The following is a 13,948-nucleotide window of genomic DNA, read 5'->3' as shown; positions in this document are numbered from 1 at the left end:
TCCTGCTGTTATTCAATGTAATCCCTCCCTCGCTGTAATTCTCTCCGGTTAGTCCACCAGCAGATGACGAACACCCACCTCTCCGCCTCTTCCAAGGAATGAGGGGACCGTGCGGCAGAGTTTCAGTTAGATTTTTTTTCGCCGGTCAAGATGTCCGTTAAAGTTTAAATCTTCCGGACAAAATTTGAAAACTACCGGTCAAAGGTCTTCTTTGTTATTTATTGAGCTTTAAAACAAATGAATAATGACTCTATAATCATATATAAGAATAAAACACGGAGGACGGAGATCTCTTTTTGTCCCCCTCTTCTCTCGGCTGCAGGCTAGCAGCTGATCTCAGAGCATGCTCCCTTCACCTGCAGGGGGGCGTGGTCAGCTGCATCTCACAGAATCAGGAAAAGAAAAAGCAGATAGAGCGAAATGAGGCATAGCTAAAATGCAGTATCTGTTTGGTATTTTGAAAAAAAAACTATATTTATAGACTTTATATAGGTATTGCCCCACAATATATTGTTCAAATATAGCATGATAGGTCACCTTTAAGTACAAAAACTATACAGATGATGCAAACCATGGTTGGCGAAGGTGCACTATAATTGTTATAGATTCTTGTTGTCAGTACAAAACCTGAGATGACTGGGCTGTAAAGCAAAACAGACTGGTTAATGCTCATAATTGGTTTAAAATGTTTACGTGCAGCCTGAAGATCCTGCCAACCAGGAAACAGATTATTCCCCCAAGCACACCATGTCAAGTATTTCCTGTCCTTCAAACTGCAGGATTATTACTGATCTCTGTTTAATCACAGAACATCACATTCAATATTGTTGATAAATCTTGTTTTACCTGCAGGTTGGTCTACCCAATGCCTTTGACATGATGCTGACAGGGAGAAATATCAGAGCGGATAAAGCAAAGAAGATGGGCCTCATCCACCAACTCGTAGACCCACTAGGTGAGCTGTCTTGAGTTTTTAAAATCCATGAATTCACCATTCAGTGTGTGTAACAATGCTTGAGTATTTGACTTACAGTAGCACCCATGATAAAATAATAAATTGTTTAACTGATTATTTTTGATATTTGTGCTCCTATTGTAGGACCTGGGCTGAAGAATCCTGAGGAGAGAACGATGGAGTACCTTGAGGAAGTTGCCATTCAATGTGCCAGAGGGATCGTCAACAAGACGATTCCTCTGAGCAAAAAGAAGGGCACTATGGAGAGTAAGTTGTGCTGTGAATTGAGCATTTAACCCGTTGTAGTCACATTAGTTTGATTGACTTTTTAGTTAGCTACGTGCACTACGATAAAGAGTTTATGTTCTTTCTCTATAGAAGTTCAAGACTACGTTATGAGCTTTGAGTTTGTGCGGAACCAGATTTACAAAACTGTTCACGGGAAAGTGATGAAGCAGAGCAAGGGACTCTATCCTGCACCCCTGAAAATCATTGAAGTAAGTGAAAACTCTTTACAACTGTTTTTGTTAATAAATCTGGATGGTATTGGTTATACAATTAAGAAGATTCCCAAACTAGTGTGCAACTGTATTCTTTCTAAATAATCCTTTTTGTAAAAGTTGGTCTTATTTTTAACATGACAACATACCAACTTCTCATTCACAGTCTGCGAAGACAGGAATAGAACAAGGCCCCGATGCTGGATACTTAGCTGAGGCTCAGGTGAGGTTTTGTAGCCTACATCATCAGTGAATTCAGTATTTTCAGTTAAACATTGTGTGTCATACTAACCAATTGCCTGTTTCGTGTCACAGAATTTCGGTCAGCTGGCACAAACCTCAGAATCGGCAGCCCTGATCGGTCTGTACCACGGTCAAGTTGCGTGCAAGAAGAACCGCTTTGGAACTCCTGAAAAAGAAGTGAAGTAAGTCTACCCTTCACATACTGAGCTTATGTGGGGGACAATTCCCACATGTTAAGTCTACATTTATCATTTCTGATTAGCATGTATGGTCTTAGTTAAATACTTGGTCGATACTAATGAAAAATCCAGGTCTGTTGTCACAATTACACTAATAGCAAACACAATACTTAGGTGTAAATGAAGTATAACGGTGCGTCCACACAGCAGCGTTAAAAAAAATCTTCCACCGCTTCTGCCCATTCACTTTGAATGGGGGGACGTCACTTTGCCTCACTTTTCGCCGAACTGCATTGTGGGAAACAAAGCGGAGATTTCCAGGAATCTCAGGATTCAAAAGTTGAGCAATGTTCAACTTTTGAATCCTGAATCTTCTGAAGCTTTCGGTGGAAGCGTCAGCCAATCAAATCATATGCCAGTACAAGCTCTAGCCAATCAAACCGCTGCTTGTGTGTCAGGGGCGGGAGATTCATGTGATTGGTTGTTAGTCGAGCTTCAGACACGCCCGCCGGCAAGCTTTTTCCAAAGCCGCTGTGTGGACGTACCGTAAGAGTCTTCCTATGTTCTAATTTTCAGATGTTTTTTTTTAGACTAGAGATAAACTGTAACGGTGTTTTTGTTGTTACTTCTAGGAAACTGGCCATCTTGGGGGCAGGTCTGATGGGAGCAGGTGTTGCACAGGTGACAGTGGACAAAGGTGTGCACACGGTGCTGAAGGACACCACTCTGACTGGACTGGCCAGGGGACAGCAGCAGGTTTACAAAGGGTGAGATCATATACTTCAGAATCAGAAATACCTTTATTAGTCCCGCAGAGGGGAAATTTGCAGCGTTACAGCAGGAAAGAGCCACAGACAGCTTAGTGTTGCATATCTTACATGCGTTAAAAAAAGTACTAAGTTATAATATAATAAACAATATGCTAAAATAGTACTAAGTTATAACATTCTTATCATTAGTTGTTTCATTGAGAACATTTTTTTAAAAGTATTTTATTCACACATTTTTATCATGACTATGGTTGTCTAAAATATGGACTAGATTGAGAGCACATATAAGTAGTTGCATCAGTTTTCAAATCTTAATCATTGATTTTTGTTCTGGTCACTATCTGTTGTATGTTATTGGTGATTGTTGTAATTTGTAATCTTGCAAAATCGTATTTGTTGTCAATTAAATGTTTTGTCTGGGCTGTTTTTTCTTGCTCTGTTAAGCACTGTGTGCAGCATAGCTGTATACAAAATGCTATATTACTAAAGTTGAGTTAAATGTGTGTTAATATAGTTCCAGTCTAATACCAGAGCAACCTTTATACATTAGCTTTGAAACATATTGAAAATAGTAGTTTTTTTAGGCACAAATGTGTTGGAAATCTAAAACATGTTTCTTATTTTAAACAAGGCTCAACGACAAGACCAGAAAGAGGGCCATCACAACATTTGAGAGAGACTCCATTCTGTCCAACCTGACCGGCCAGGTGGATTACAGCGGCTTTGAAAAGGCCGACATGGTCATTGAAGCCGTGTTTGAAGACATCAACATCAAGCATGCCGTCCTGAAGGAGGTGGAGGCTGTAAGTGTGACTGAAATTAGGCTCAATAGGGCTTTGTTAAAAAAAGTTGTACATATCAGTCAAGGGTATCACCACTTGCAATGTTCTTGTGACTATTAGTTCAATTTGACTTTGACCTTTTGTGTGCAGGTGATTTCCCCTCACTGCATTTTTGCCACCAACACGTCTGCTCTGCCCATCAAGGACATCGCTGCTGTCAGCAAGAGACCAGACAAGGTTTGGAGAGTCTTGTAGTTATACTTCATCAAAGAAACCATGGGTTGCTGAATACTTTTACTGTGTATCCTCAGGTGATTGGGATGCACTACTTCTCTCCAGTGGACAAGATGCAGCTCCTGGAAATTATTACCACTGATCAGACGTCAAAGGACACGACCGCCTCTGCTGTGGCCGTCGGCCTGAAGCAGGGCAAAGTCATCATCGTTGTTGGGGTGAGGTTTAGCAACACATGAGATTCCCTTTTCTCTTCATAGTTACCAAACATTCTATATGAAACTTTATTGTTATTACTATATATATTAGGGATAATATTTATTATTAGGAATGATAAAAACAGACATACAAGTTGTTTTGTTGCCACTTTAAACTCTAATATTCTGCACAATCTTTTATTCTTAGGGGACAAATTCGTATCGTAAACATTTATTTTATATATTTATATTTCTTATAAACAATCCTTTTTATATTTTGTAGTTGTATAATAATTTTTTTAAAGGTTATGTGTTCGTTTTTTACAACTTTATTCCTTATTTTTATTTCATATTATTATGTATTTACAATTATACACCAAAGCAAAGTCTTTGTCCTTAGCAATAATCCTGATTTTGAAAAACTAAAATATTACTTGCAGAAGTAGCTTGACTTAATTACAACCTTGATAATGCACACTAATAATTGCTAAATATTATTGGCCCCTAATAAAAATGCAAACGCATGTCTTTGCAGGATGGACCTGGTTTCTACACAACAAGGTGTCTGGCTCCCATGTTGGCGGAAGCAGTTCGAGTGCTTCAGGTCAGTGTGTTCCTACAGCGGGAAACACAGCTGTTAACATTGTTTTTATTATGTAGTGTAATCAAAGGATTCAAGACCTAAGATGTAGCCCATTCATTATTCAGGGGTGGTGTTAAACATGTGATACATTTATCCATCTGCTCTCACAGGAAGGACATGACCCCAAGAAGTTAGATGCTCTCACCACAAGCTTTGGGTTCCCGGTGGGTGCCGCCACGCTGGCTGATGAAGTCGGTATCGATGTCGCCGCCCATGTGGCCGAGGACCTGGGCAAAGCTTTCGGCTCCCGCTTTGGGGGTGGGAACGTGGAGGTTCTGAAGACCATGGTGGAAAAGGGATTCAAGGGTACGGATGATCACATAAAATAATTGTGCTCCACGAAAAGTTTGATAAAGTTGATTTAACTGTATTCATTCTTGTTCTTTTTTTATTTTTAAGGCCGCAAATCAGGAAAGGGTTGCTACGTCTACCAGGCAGGACTCAAGACCAAAGAGGTGAACCCAGATATTGGGGATATTCTCGAGCAATTCAAGCTGACACCAAATCCTACTGTGTAAGTTAAAACTGGACAATTAAATGTAGTGATTTACGTCATAATATTTGCCTTGTCTATTTTAAAATGACTATTGCAAGTATAACATGCGTTTGCTGTTGATTTTAATACTTTTGAATATTTACTTACTTGTGAATCTTTTACAGTTCATCCGACTCTGATGTGCAGTTCAGGCTGGTTTCCCGTTTCGTCAACGAGGCGGTGATGTGTTTGCAGGAGGGCATTTTGAATGGCCCTCTGGAAGGAGACATCGGGGCCGTGTTTGGGCTCGGATTCCCCCCCTGCCTCGGAGGTCAGAGTTCAAACTAAGTCTCGGTCATCTGAGACGCTCGTTCTCCGAGGCTGCATCCTCTGTCAATAAAAAGAGCATGAGGAGTGTCCTCTTTGTTCCATGTTAGGTTTAAATTGAAAAGCCTAGGAATTGCATTTAAGGATACAATGTGACTTAAAAAAACTATTTAAATGTTTTTATCTAGTTTTATTTAATGTTCAGTAACTCAGTTTAGCCTGAGGTGAGGTTAAGCCGGGAAAGCTAAGGATTAACATGGTTACATTTAATGAAATAATCCTGGTTTAAACATTAACCTGGCTTCCTGAAAGACCCCAATGCTGTTCACAGAAAATAAAAACAATATATTAGTTATTTAACATGTAACTTGATAATGTCTCTAACATAATATTTGACCTCTTCCAGGACCTTTCCGTTTCGTGGACAGCTTTGGTGCCGATAAGCTGGTGGAGAAGATGAGGCGTTTTGAATCCGTCTACGGGAATCACTTCACACCGTGCCAGCTCCTCCTCGATCACGCAAAGGATCCTAGCAAGAAGTTCTTCAACTGACCGACTCACCGTGTGTGCCAGTAGCTGTTAATCGTCCTCCAGTATGCCGCTAGAATGTGCCTAACATTTATACCACGAGTGGAGGGGCAAACATACTGAAATGCACTCATGTTGTCAGTGTATTAGGTACACTTAAGTAAAATCAATGCAGCAGTCCTACGCCTCAACAGACACTTAACATTATAAAATTGTAAAATTGATCACAGGGCTGTTGTTATCATCTTAGTTTTAGCTGGTGCACCTAATAAAGTGGCCACTGAGTGTGTTACGTCAGCAACATTGGATGTTTTTTTGTACTTTAACATTATTGATTTACCTGATGATAATGTATAGATTAAGGAGGCTTATTCACACATTGTGGATGTGAAATAATAAAAATATTTTCCAAATGTGGCACGTTTGAATTATTAATGAATGTCTGTCTACCAGTATGGTTCGGAGACTTGCTTTCTTTTTTTGTACATTAAAGACTTTCTGTCCTGGTCTGAACAATACTGTAAATGTGGAGCCCGAATAAAAACATTGTTATGGAATCAAATCAGCTTTTTACCCCTAATGTGTTCAGGTGCAAGTTATGAAGGTAATATATCAAAATTACAGAATGAGATCACAGCTGCGTACCATGAGAAGATTTGCTCCAATCAGATTGGTCGCGCAGGTCACATGACGGCTGTCTATTGTCCGCAGAGCAGGGTGTGTACCGCGGGGAGGCTGTGTGGGCTGGGCCGGGGCGGATGGGTGTTTTTTCTCCGGTAGCTGCCTGCAGCCTCTACATTTCTTGTGACATCGCCTCTGTTCGGGAGGATGCTCTGCGCGGAGGAGACGTTCCTGATGGATTACATGAGGTGTGTCCGTCTGACATGAAATCACAGCGGCTGCACCTGCATGAAGAAGAAGAAGAAAACATTGCGAGAGGACCCCGCCCCAGAAAATGCATGTTTAAAACGTGGTGAGGATACTTTTCACTTCTGACCAGCATGTCTAAAAGCAAACAGTGCGAGGCGGTGAGGGTGGTGGTCCGCTGCCGGCCCTTCAGCAGGAAGGAGGAGAGCCAGGGCTGTGAAGACGTCCTGCAGATTGATGACAGGCTGGGGCAGATCACCATCCGGAACCCGAAGGCACCACCTGATGAGCCCATGAAAGTGTTCACGTTTGATTCAGTGTACGGCTGGGACTCAAAACAAGTGGACATTTATGATGATGCTGTGAGACCTCTGGTGGAGTCCGTGCTCAAAGGCTTCAATGGGACTACATTTGCGTACGGACAGACCGGGACAGGTAAAACACACACCATGCAGGGGGTTTCAAACGACCCCGAGATGAGAGGGATTATACCAAATTCATTCCAGCACATTTTTACACAAATATCCAGGACTCAGAATCAGAAATACCTGGTGAGGTCATCCTACATGGAGATCTACCAGGAGGAAGTCAGAGATCTGCTGTGCAAAGACAACAACAAGAAGCTGGAGCTGAAGGAAAACCCAGACTCTGGGGTCTATGTGAGGGGTCTCTCTTCAGTGGTGACTAAAAACGCCACTGAGATTGAACATGTGATGAACATAGGAAACCAGTCCAGGTCTGTGGGGTTCACCAACATGAATGAACGCAGCTCTCGCTCTCATGCCATCTTTGTCATCACCGTGGAGTGCAGTGAAGTAGGGCCAGATGGAGAGGACCACATCCGGGTGGGGAAGCTGAACATGGTTGACCTGGCTGGCAGCGAGCGCCAGAGCAAGACAGGTGCGAAAGGGAAGCGACTAAAGGAGGCAGCCAAGATCAACCTGTCCCTGTCAGCTCTGGGGAATGTCATTTCAGCTCTGGTGAACGGGAAGAGCACACACATCCCTTACAGAGACTCCAAACTCACCCGCCTCCTCCAGGACTCACTGGGGGGCAACGCAAAGACTGTGATGATAGCCACGGTGGGGCCATCGCACAAGGACTTTGAGGAATCCCTGGCCACGCTGAGGTACGCCAACAGAGCCAAGGACATAAAGAACAAACCTCGGATTAATGAGGATCCCAAAGACGCCCTGCTGAGGGAGTTTCAGGGGGAGATAGCACGCCTGAAGGCCCAGCTGGAGGAGAGAGGGATGCTGGCGAAAGAGAGGAGGAGGAGAAGGAACAGCAAGAGGCTGAGTCAAAGTCTGGCGGGGATGGAGGAGGAGATGCTCAATGAGAGGGATGCAGACGTGTGGAAGGCTTTTGTGGATGAACCAGTGGTGACGCGTCGCATACAAGAAGGGAGTGACCACCCCAAGGTGATGCTCTGCCAGGGGAGCGGAGAGAGGCTGAAGCACCTGAAAGACAACCGGAAAAGTTTAGTGGACATGCAGTGGGATCCAGATGCTTTGGAGAAGATCATTGAGAAATATAAGGTACATTAAATACAGTACAGTCTGATGAATGAGGTGGAACAAAAGAAATTAACATAAATAATTCATTGTATGTCTGGGTTCACAGGCTATGGAGAGCAAACTGTTAGTGGGAGGAAAGACAATAATTGATCACACTAATGAACAACAAAAAATGCTGGAGCTGAAGAGACAAGAAATTGCAGAACAGGTACAAATATATTGCTTTTTTATGTTTTTTTGGTTTAAAACATACTTTTGTATTACAGATAATAATTGTGGGGCTGTCTGAACCTGCACAGGAATGTTTTTTTAAATGAGACGTAATCTGAACGTTCTGTGTGATTTTGCAGATAAGACGAGAGAGAGAGATCCAGCAGGAGATGATGTTGCAGGACGAAGAGACCTTAGAAATGAGAGAGACATTCTCCTCCCTGCAGCAGGAGGTGGAACATAAGACAAAAAAGCTGAAGAGGGTAAGGTGACTCACCCGCTGACGCATCCTAATGCTATCACAAAAGCAATAAAAACCTAATTTCATTTGCTAGAAAATAAAATAAAATCAAGAGTGACATCGCCAGAAGTGACAACAGAGAATCTTGTTTCTTTGTCTATAGGAGTAAATACATCTCGTCTCCTATATGTATAGAGTATAGTTTTTCAAATAACTTGTGGAGTAAAGCAATAGTGACACCAGGTATATTGTAGTCATAGTATATATGTGCTCTTCTTTGTACAGTTGTATGCCAAACTACAGTTGGTGAAGGCGGAGACGAGAGACGTCATCGGCGAACACGTAGTCATCCGACAGGAGCTGGAACAGACGCAGACCGAACTCACCAGAGAACTCAAGTACAAGTGAGGAGACACCTTTTGGCTGTTGCATTATTGTCCTTGTGTTCAAATCATTCAAGCTGCAAAGATAAATCGAATAATCTATCAGTCGGTGGATAGAAAATTATAACGACCAATTGGATCATCAATTCAACATTTAATTTAATTTTCATGCAATAAATGTCAGGAAGTGCTGTTTCCATCCTCTCAACTGACACAATCAGAAACGGCAAGACATCAAATTGGATTTTGATCAATATAAACAATAATTCATGTAATTTCAGAGCAATTTGGTCTAAATAGGATGATTTCCCTGTTGTATTAGGATATCAGGAAGGGAGCACAACTGTAACTAGGCCAGGAAATAAATGCTTTTTGTTGCTCGGTAAGCAGTTTTTTTTAATGGGCAGAGAGAGCTAAAAAGAATCAGCTATTAATGCATTTTTTGATTATTTGTACATATGTGTGTTGTACCATTTTCAAGGCATGTAAATGTAGGAACATTTTTATTACCTTTATTCTAGTAGTGTGTTTTGAGCCTGTGAAGTAGGTGAACTATTTCATTTGATGTTGTTGTGTTAATGTACAGTAATGCTTCCTCTGACCCCAGCTGATACACACTTGTGTTTCACTTGGCAGATATCTCTTGATTGAGAACTTTATACCTCCAGAGGAGAAGAACAAGATCATGAACAGGCTGCACTTTGACAGCGAGGAGGATCAGTGGAGACTGCACTCCGTCATCCCCTCAGAGAGGTCAGTGATTTCATGTCACATCGCTGACATCACTCTCCGTGGTACTGCGAAAAACTAATTAACTCTGCTGTTACTATGCTTTTTATATTGATCTACATAATGTTACAATTTCTGGAAAATTAAGGAAATCTGTTCAGCATGCCATATCAATTTAACTGAGAAACACAGCCATTTCCAGCAGTTCAGAGTGGGCTTTACATCTGAACAACTGCAAAGTACAGAGGTGCCTTCTCCAAAGCTGACAAATAAATACCAATAACATATATATTAGTTAAAGACATGCGTATCTCTTGATGTCTGAAACACAAATTAAAATAAAATATAACTTAAATGTTAAATGTTTGCTTGTATGAAAACAAGCTCTCAAGTAAAAAAGAGTCTCTCTTGGAACTTTGATGTATCTGGTTTTTCAAAAAACACTAAATACAACATTTCTTTTTATAAAATGTTTCTTTTTAGAACTCTGACATAATGGTAGGATTAATTTCAGAAAAACTGCAGATTTTTCCATTAAAGGTTTATCAGAATTCTAAGATAATAATCTTGTTAAATCAGACAAATAAGAGGATGATTGCATCAAGTAAATGCCTTTTGTGTTTCCATGTATTTGAAATATCCTACAGTTTTTGCAGTCATGTCAGCCCCGGTGTCTATTTTCATACAACCACCAGGAGTCACTAAAGTCAGAGGTTTTTAAAATGTAAACAGAAGGGCGTAATGTAATCTGACCTCACATGCTATAGGTAATTTATGCAGTCTGCGTCTCCAAGAAACAGATATTTTTATTTAGAAATCGAGACACTTTTTCTTTACTGAGACAGTGTGAAAGCTGAACAGCAAATAAGGAAGGATAACATTTGACCACAGAAGCTTGTGCATGAATCACTATGTGTACTAAGCCTGAATATAAAGCCTTCCTTTCCCATGTCTTTACCCCAGTGCCCCCACTCAGGTCAAGCGAAGGCCTCCCTCGGCCGTGGGATACAAGAGGCCAATCAGCCAATATGCACAGATGGCTGTTTCCACGGCAACTGGGGTCCCATACAGATACCAGGTCAGTGCTCGGGACAGTTGGAGAAAAAGGACAGCAGAGAAAGAGATGTGAAATCATCGGTCTCTTAATCAGCCTCTCTATGTGTTCACAGCCTCCAAGTAGCCATGGAAACTATTCACATCTTTAACAGTTGCATCTTATGACTGTTGTGTAATGTTTTTATACTGTTCATGCTCACTGCTTGTAGCACTTCGGGATTTGAAGTCAAATATGAAGTGCTTTATAAATGAAACCCATTATTATTATTATTATTATGACAGTGCACCACTCATTTAATATCACAAAGTAAAGAAATACTGTTTGACTGACACGTTTTATGTTGTCACCCAGTCAAGGGAACCAGGTTTAGAAATGCTAACCCACTTTTTTAAGATTTTAGAACTCATTCCGGCACTTCTCTATAATATTCAATTATAAGATAAGATGAGATAAGATGTACTTTATTGATCCCAAATTGAGAAATGTTTGCATTGCAGCAGCATAAAAAACAAGGCATTGCACATAAGTAAAAATTCAAAGAGTAGAAATAAGCTATTCTAAAATGTAAACATCTCAAAATTGAAATAAAACAGCTTTAAAAAGTAGAAAATATACAAGCTGACGGTGAAGATAAAAAAATCTATAAACTATCTGACGAATAAAACACTATTGAAGGCAAACAGTTAACAGTATTACATTCATTTCAACAAAATTATTTTTTAAAAAGGACGGCAATACACTCAAGTCCACACACTGTTGCTTTGAGGAAAGCTCCTTGCTAAATAAATGCATTTAGTAATGGTATAATAATGATAATCTTTCCTTGTTTCTGTCCTTACAGGCGGAGAACATAATGCTGTTGGAGTTAGACATGTCTCCACCCACCATGTTCTCCTTGAACCTTGATGGCGCTCACCTGGAGAGAGCCTTTTCCCCCAGGCTGATGGGGGATTTCCTGGTCACTGTCCCCATGAGAGAGAGGAGCCCTGCAGCGTCCCGGGTCAGGAAATCACAATCCTGGTGAGAGAAGGATGCTTTAAGGGTCAATCCTAGTTTCTTAAATACAGTTATAAGTACAGTATTTCTTTTTTTAAATGAGAATCAATTGGTATGGACTTGCCACAACTCTCAGCACTTGATTAAATAACAGCACTTATTTGCTATATATATATATGTCACTATATCCCATTTAAGTACATTTGAATAAATACTTTGGTTATTTTATGATCTGGGGCAATAGAAAATTAAACGTATTGCATCTAGGGCTTAGCAATTCAATATACAATACAACTGAAAAATCAATTATAATTCTCACAGTAAAATTAGACTAGTGATGTCATTTTCCAGATCTACCAGACTCTTCTATCTGTTCTATGATTTGCCTTTACTTACTTAGTCAATAAATCCACATTACTGATGTTTATCATCAAATTCTCATTGTAAATATATTATGTGAAATCATCTATATGGCAAGTAGTCACAATATCGAAATTGAGGTCTTTGGTTAAATATGTATCGGGATATTCTATATTGTTCATATAACCTGGCCTTGATTTCTTGATTAAATAATAAGTGAATATGTTTTTATTTTGAATGCTCTACAGGTATCAGGCACCGCAAGCAGCATCCATCCCATCATCGGCATCATCGACCGCAGTGACATCGGGATCTCAGAGCTCCTCTCCCTCTCACAGACAGAGAAGACCTTCCTCCGCTGCCTATCTTCCACAGGAAGGAGTGAGTCAGACAAGCCCCTGATGTGTTTCAACACAACTGCACACAGGGCTGGCCTGAGTTCAGCGTGGCACAAAGGACTCCAGGTTGACATAGGAGACATGGGGGGAAATCTTATGCCTTGATTTAAAATTGATTTCACCCCTCGTTGTGAGAAATAATCACTTGATATGCATGTGTTCAGTGTGAAGGGGAAGTTTGGATTTTCTTAGTGGGGTTGTATGAGGTACTTAACCATGGTTATTGTATTGTATCATAGTAGTTGATGACTGTTTATTCCCAGTTTGTAGAAACAGACATGGAAGTTAAGCAATGTGCGTCTATTGTGGACAGGGGCGTCAGCAAAATACATTGTAGCCACATAAAAAAGGCCTACCTGAAAAACTCAAGACCAGTTTAAGTGTGCGCAATATTCAAAATATATTCTTTTTTTTACTTGCTACACACAGCCGTTCCGGAGAGGGAATGAATTCCTTTTTGACCCTCCCTCCAAGCCGCCAGACGTCCTTACATAAACAGTAATTTCACCTCCCACAACAGGGGAGTTCTTGATCTACTGCTGCCTTGACCATTTGTTTGGTTTTGTGTGACTTTGATGAATCTAAACTAACCAAAGTTTGAACCTTATAAAACCGTACTTCAAAAAAATCTAAACTATCCCTTGAAACGTGAAGACACGCATAGTTTTTGCCAACACTTGTCTAAAGAACATGTTGTTTCTCTTGACTTCCTCCAGTCTCAATGAATAGCACAGACTAAATGTAATGTCCTGAAACCAGACATATTGTATATTGTTTGGAGGATCTTTACAGCTCTTTTTTTATTTTATAAACATTTTAATTATAGTTTATTTTGGAGATGTACCTGTTCTTTGCCAAAACAGTGGAGGGTGGTGAGGACACACCCTGGTTTAGCCTGTATGCTTGATGACTTGTTGCTTCGATTTCTAGCTACTGTAATTGTGAGCCAAAAATGTGAAGAAAGCCTGCAACGCTCTCTTGATTAGCTGCCTTATAGATGTGAAACCATGCAAAGTCCATCTGCTTACACATGAAAGTAAACACTGAAATGATCTCGAACTGCCTTCTGTATTTTCTTTCCAAGACCTACAGATTCCATAATTGCTTGTGAACACAATGTGGGACAATCTTAAAGACATTGCAGTTACAACTCTTAAAAACAACATGTGGGGAATCTTGAAGTCTTTGCAATGGCAGCTTTATAAACATTAATTTCAGTTATGTAAAGTAACTGTGTACTCAAGTACTTACTTAAGTGACATTTGGAGGTACTTTTTTATACTAATGTATACTTCTACTAAACTTAATTTGAAAGAGAAATCATGTAATTTTACTCCACTACATTTACTTTAAAGCT

General features: G+C 40.4%; 3 protein-coding genes across 3 annotated transcripts in view; 2 read left to right on the top strand and 1 right to left on the bottom strand.

Moving 5' to 3' along the window:
* Positions 1-1,801, bottom strand: part of rps6ka5 (ribosomal protein S6 kinase, polypeptide 5) — a 22,011-nt gene extending 20,210 nt beyond the window's left edge. The window contains exon 1 of the mRNA XM_079691430.1: positions 1,748-1,801. The gene's annotated coding sequence lies outside the window, so the exon portion shown is untranslated. The remainder of the gene's footprint in view (positions 1-1,747) is intronic.
* hadhab (hydroxyacyl-CoA dehydrogenase trifunctional multienzyme complex subunit alpha b) lies at positions 813-6,250 on the top strand. Its single transcript, XM_079691431.1, has 14 exons — positions 813-955; positions 1,100-1,222; positions 1,334-1,452; positions 1,622-1,678; positions 1,771-1,880; positions 2,510-2,644; positions 3,279-3,450; positions 3,580-3,666; positions 3,741-3,881; positions 4,396-4,464; positions 4,614-4,809; positions 4,903-5,017; positions 5,164-5,309; positions 5,712-6,250. Exons 1-14 carry the CDS (start codon positions 877-879, stop codon positions 5,855-5,857), a joined length of 1,695 nt encoding a protein of 564 aa, XP_079547557.1. The 5' UTR covers positions 813-876; the 3' UTR covers positions 5,858-6,250.
* Positions 6,251-6,396: 146 nt separating this feature from the next.
* kif3cb (kinesin family member 3Cb) lies at positions 6,397-13,645 on the top strand. Its single transcript, XM_079691429.1, has 8 exons — positions 6,397-8,238; positions 8,324-8,425; positions 8,568-8,690; positions 8,954-9,072; positions 9,688-9,804; positions 10,744-10,858; positions 11,679-11,857; positions 12,442-13,645. Exons 1-8 carry the CDS (start codon positions 6,835-6,837, stop codon positions 12,593-12,595), a joined length of 2,313 nt encoding a protein of 770 aa, XP_079547555.1. The 5' UTR covers positions 6,397-6,834; the 3' UTR covers positions 12,596-13,645.
* The last annotated feature ends 303 nt before the right edge of the window (positions 13,646-13,948 follow it).

This window comes from Notothenia rossii (assembly GCF_949606895.1).
Source record: "Notothenia rossii genome assembly, chromosome: 7".
In the NCBI taxonomy this organism is placed as follows: domain Eukaryota; kingdom Metazoa; phylum Chordata; class Actinopteri; order Perciformes; family Nototheniidae; genus Notothenia; species Notothenia rossii.
Note: the sequence above shows the minus strand (reverse complement) of the source record. Positions and strands in the feature narration are given on the sequence as shown.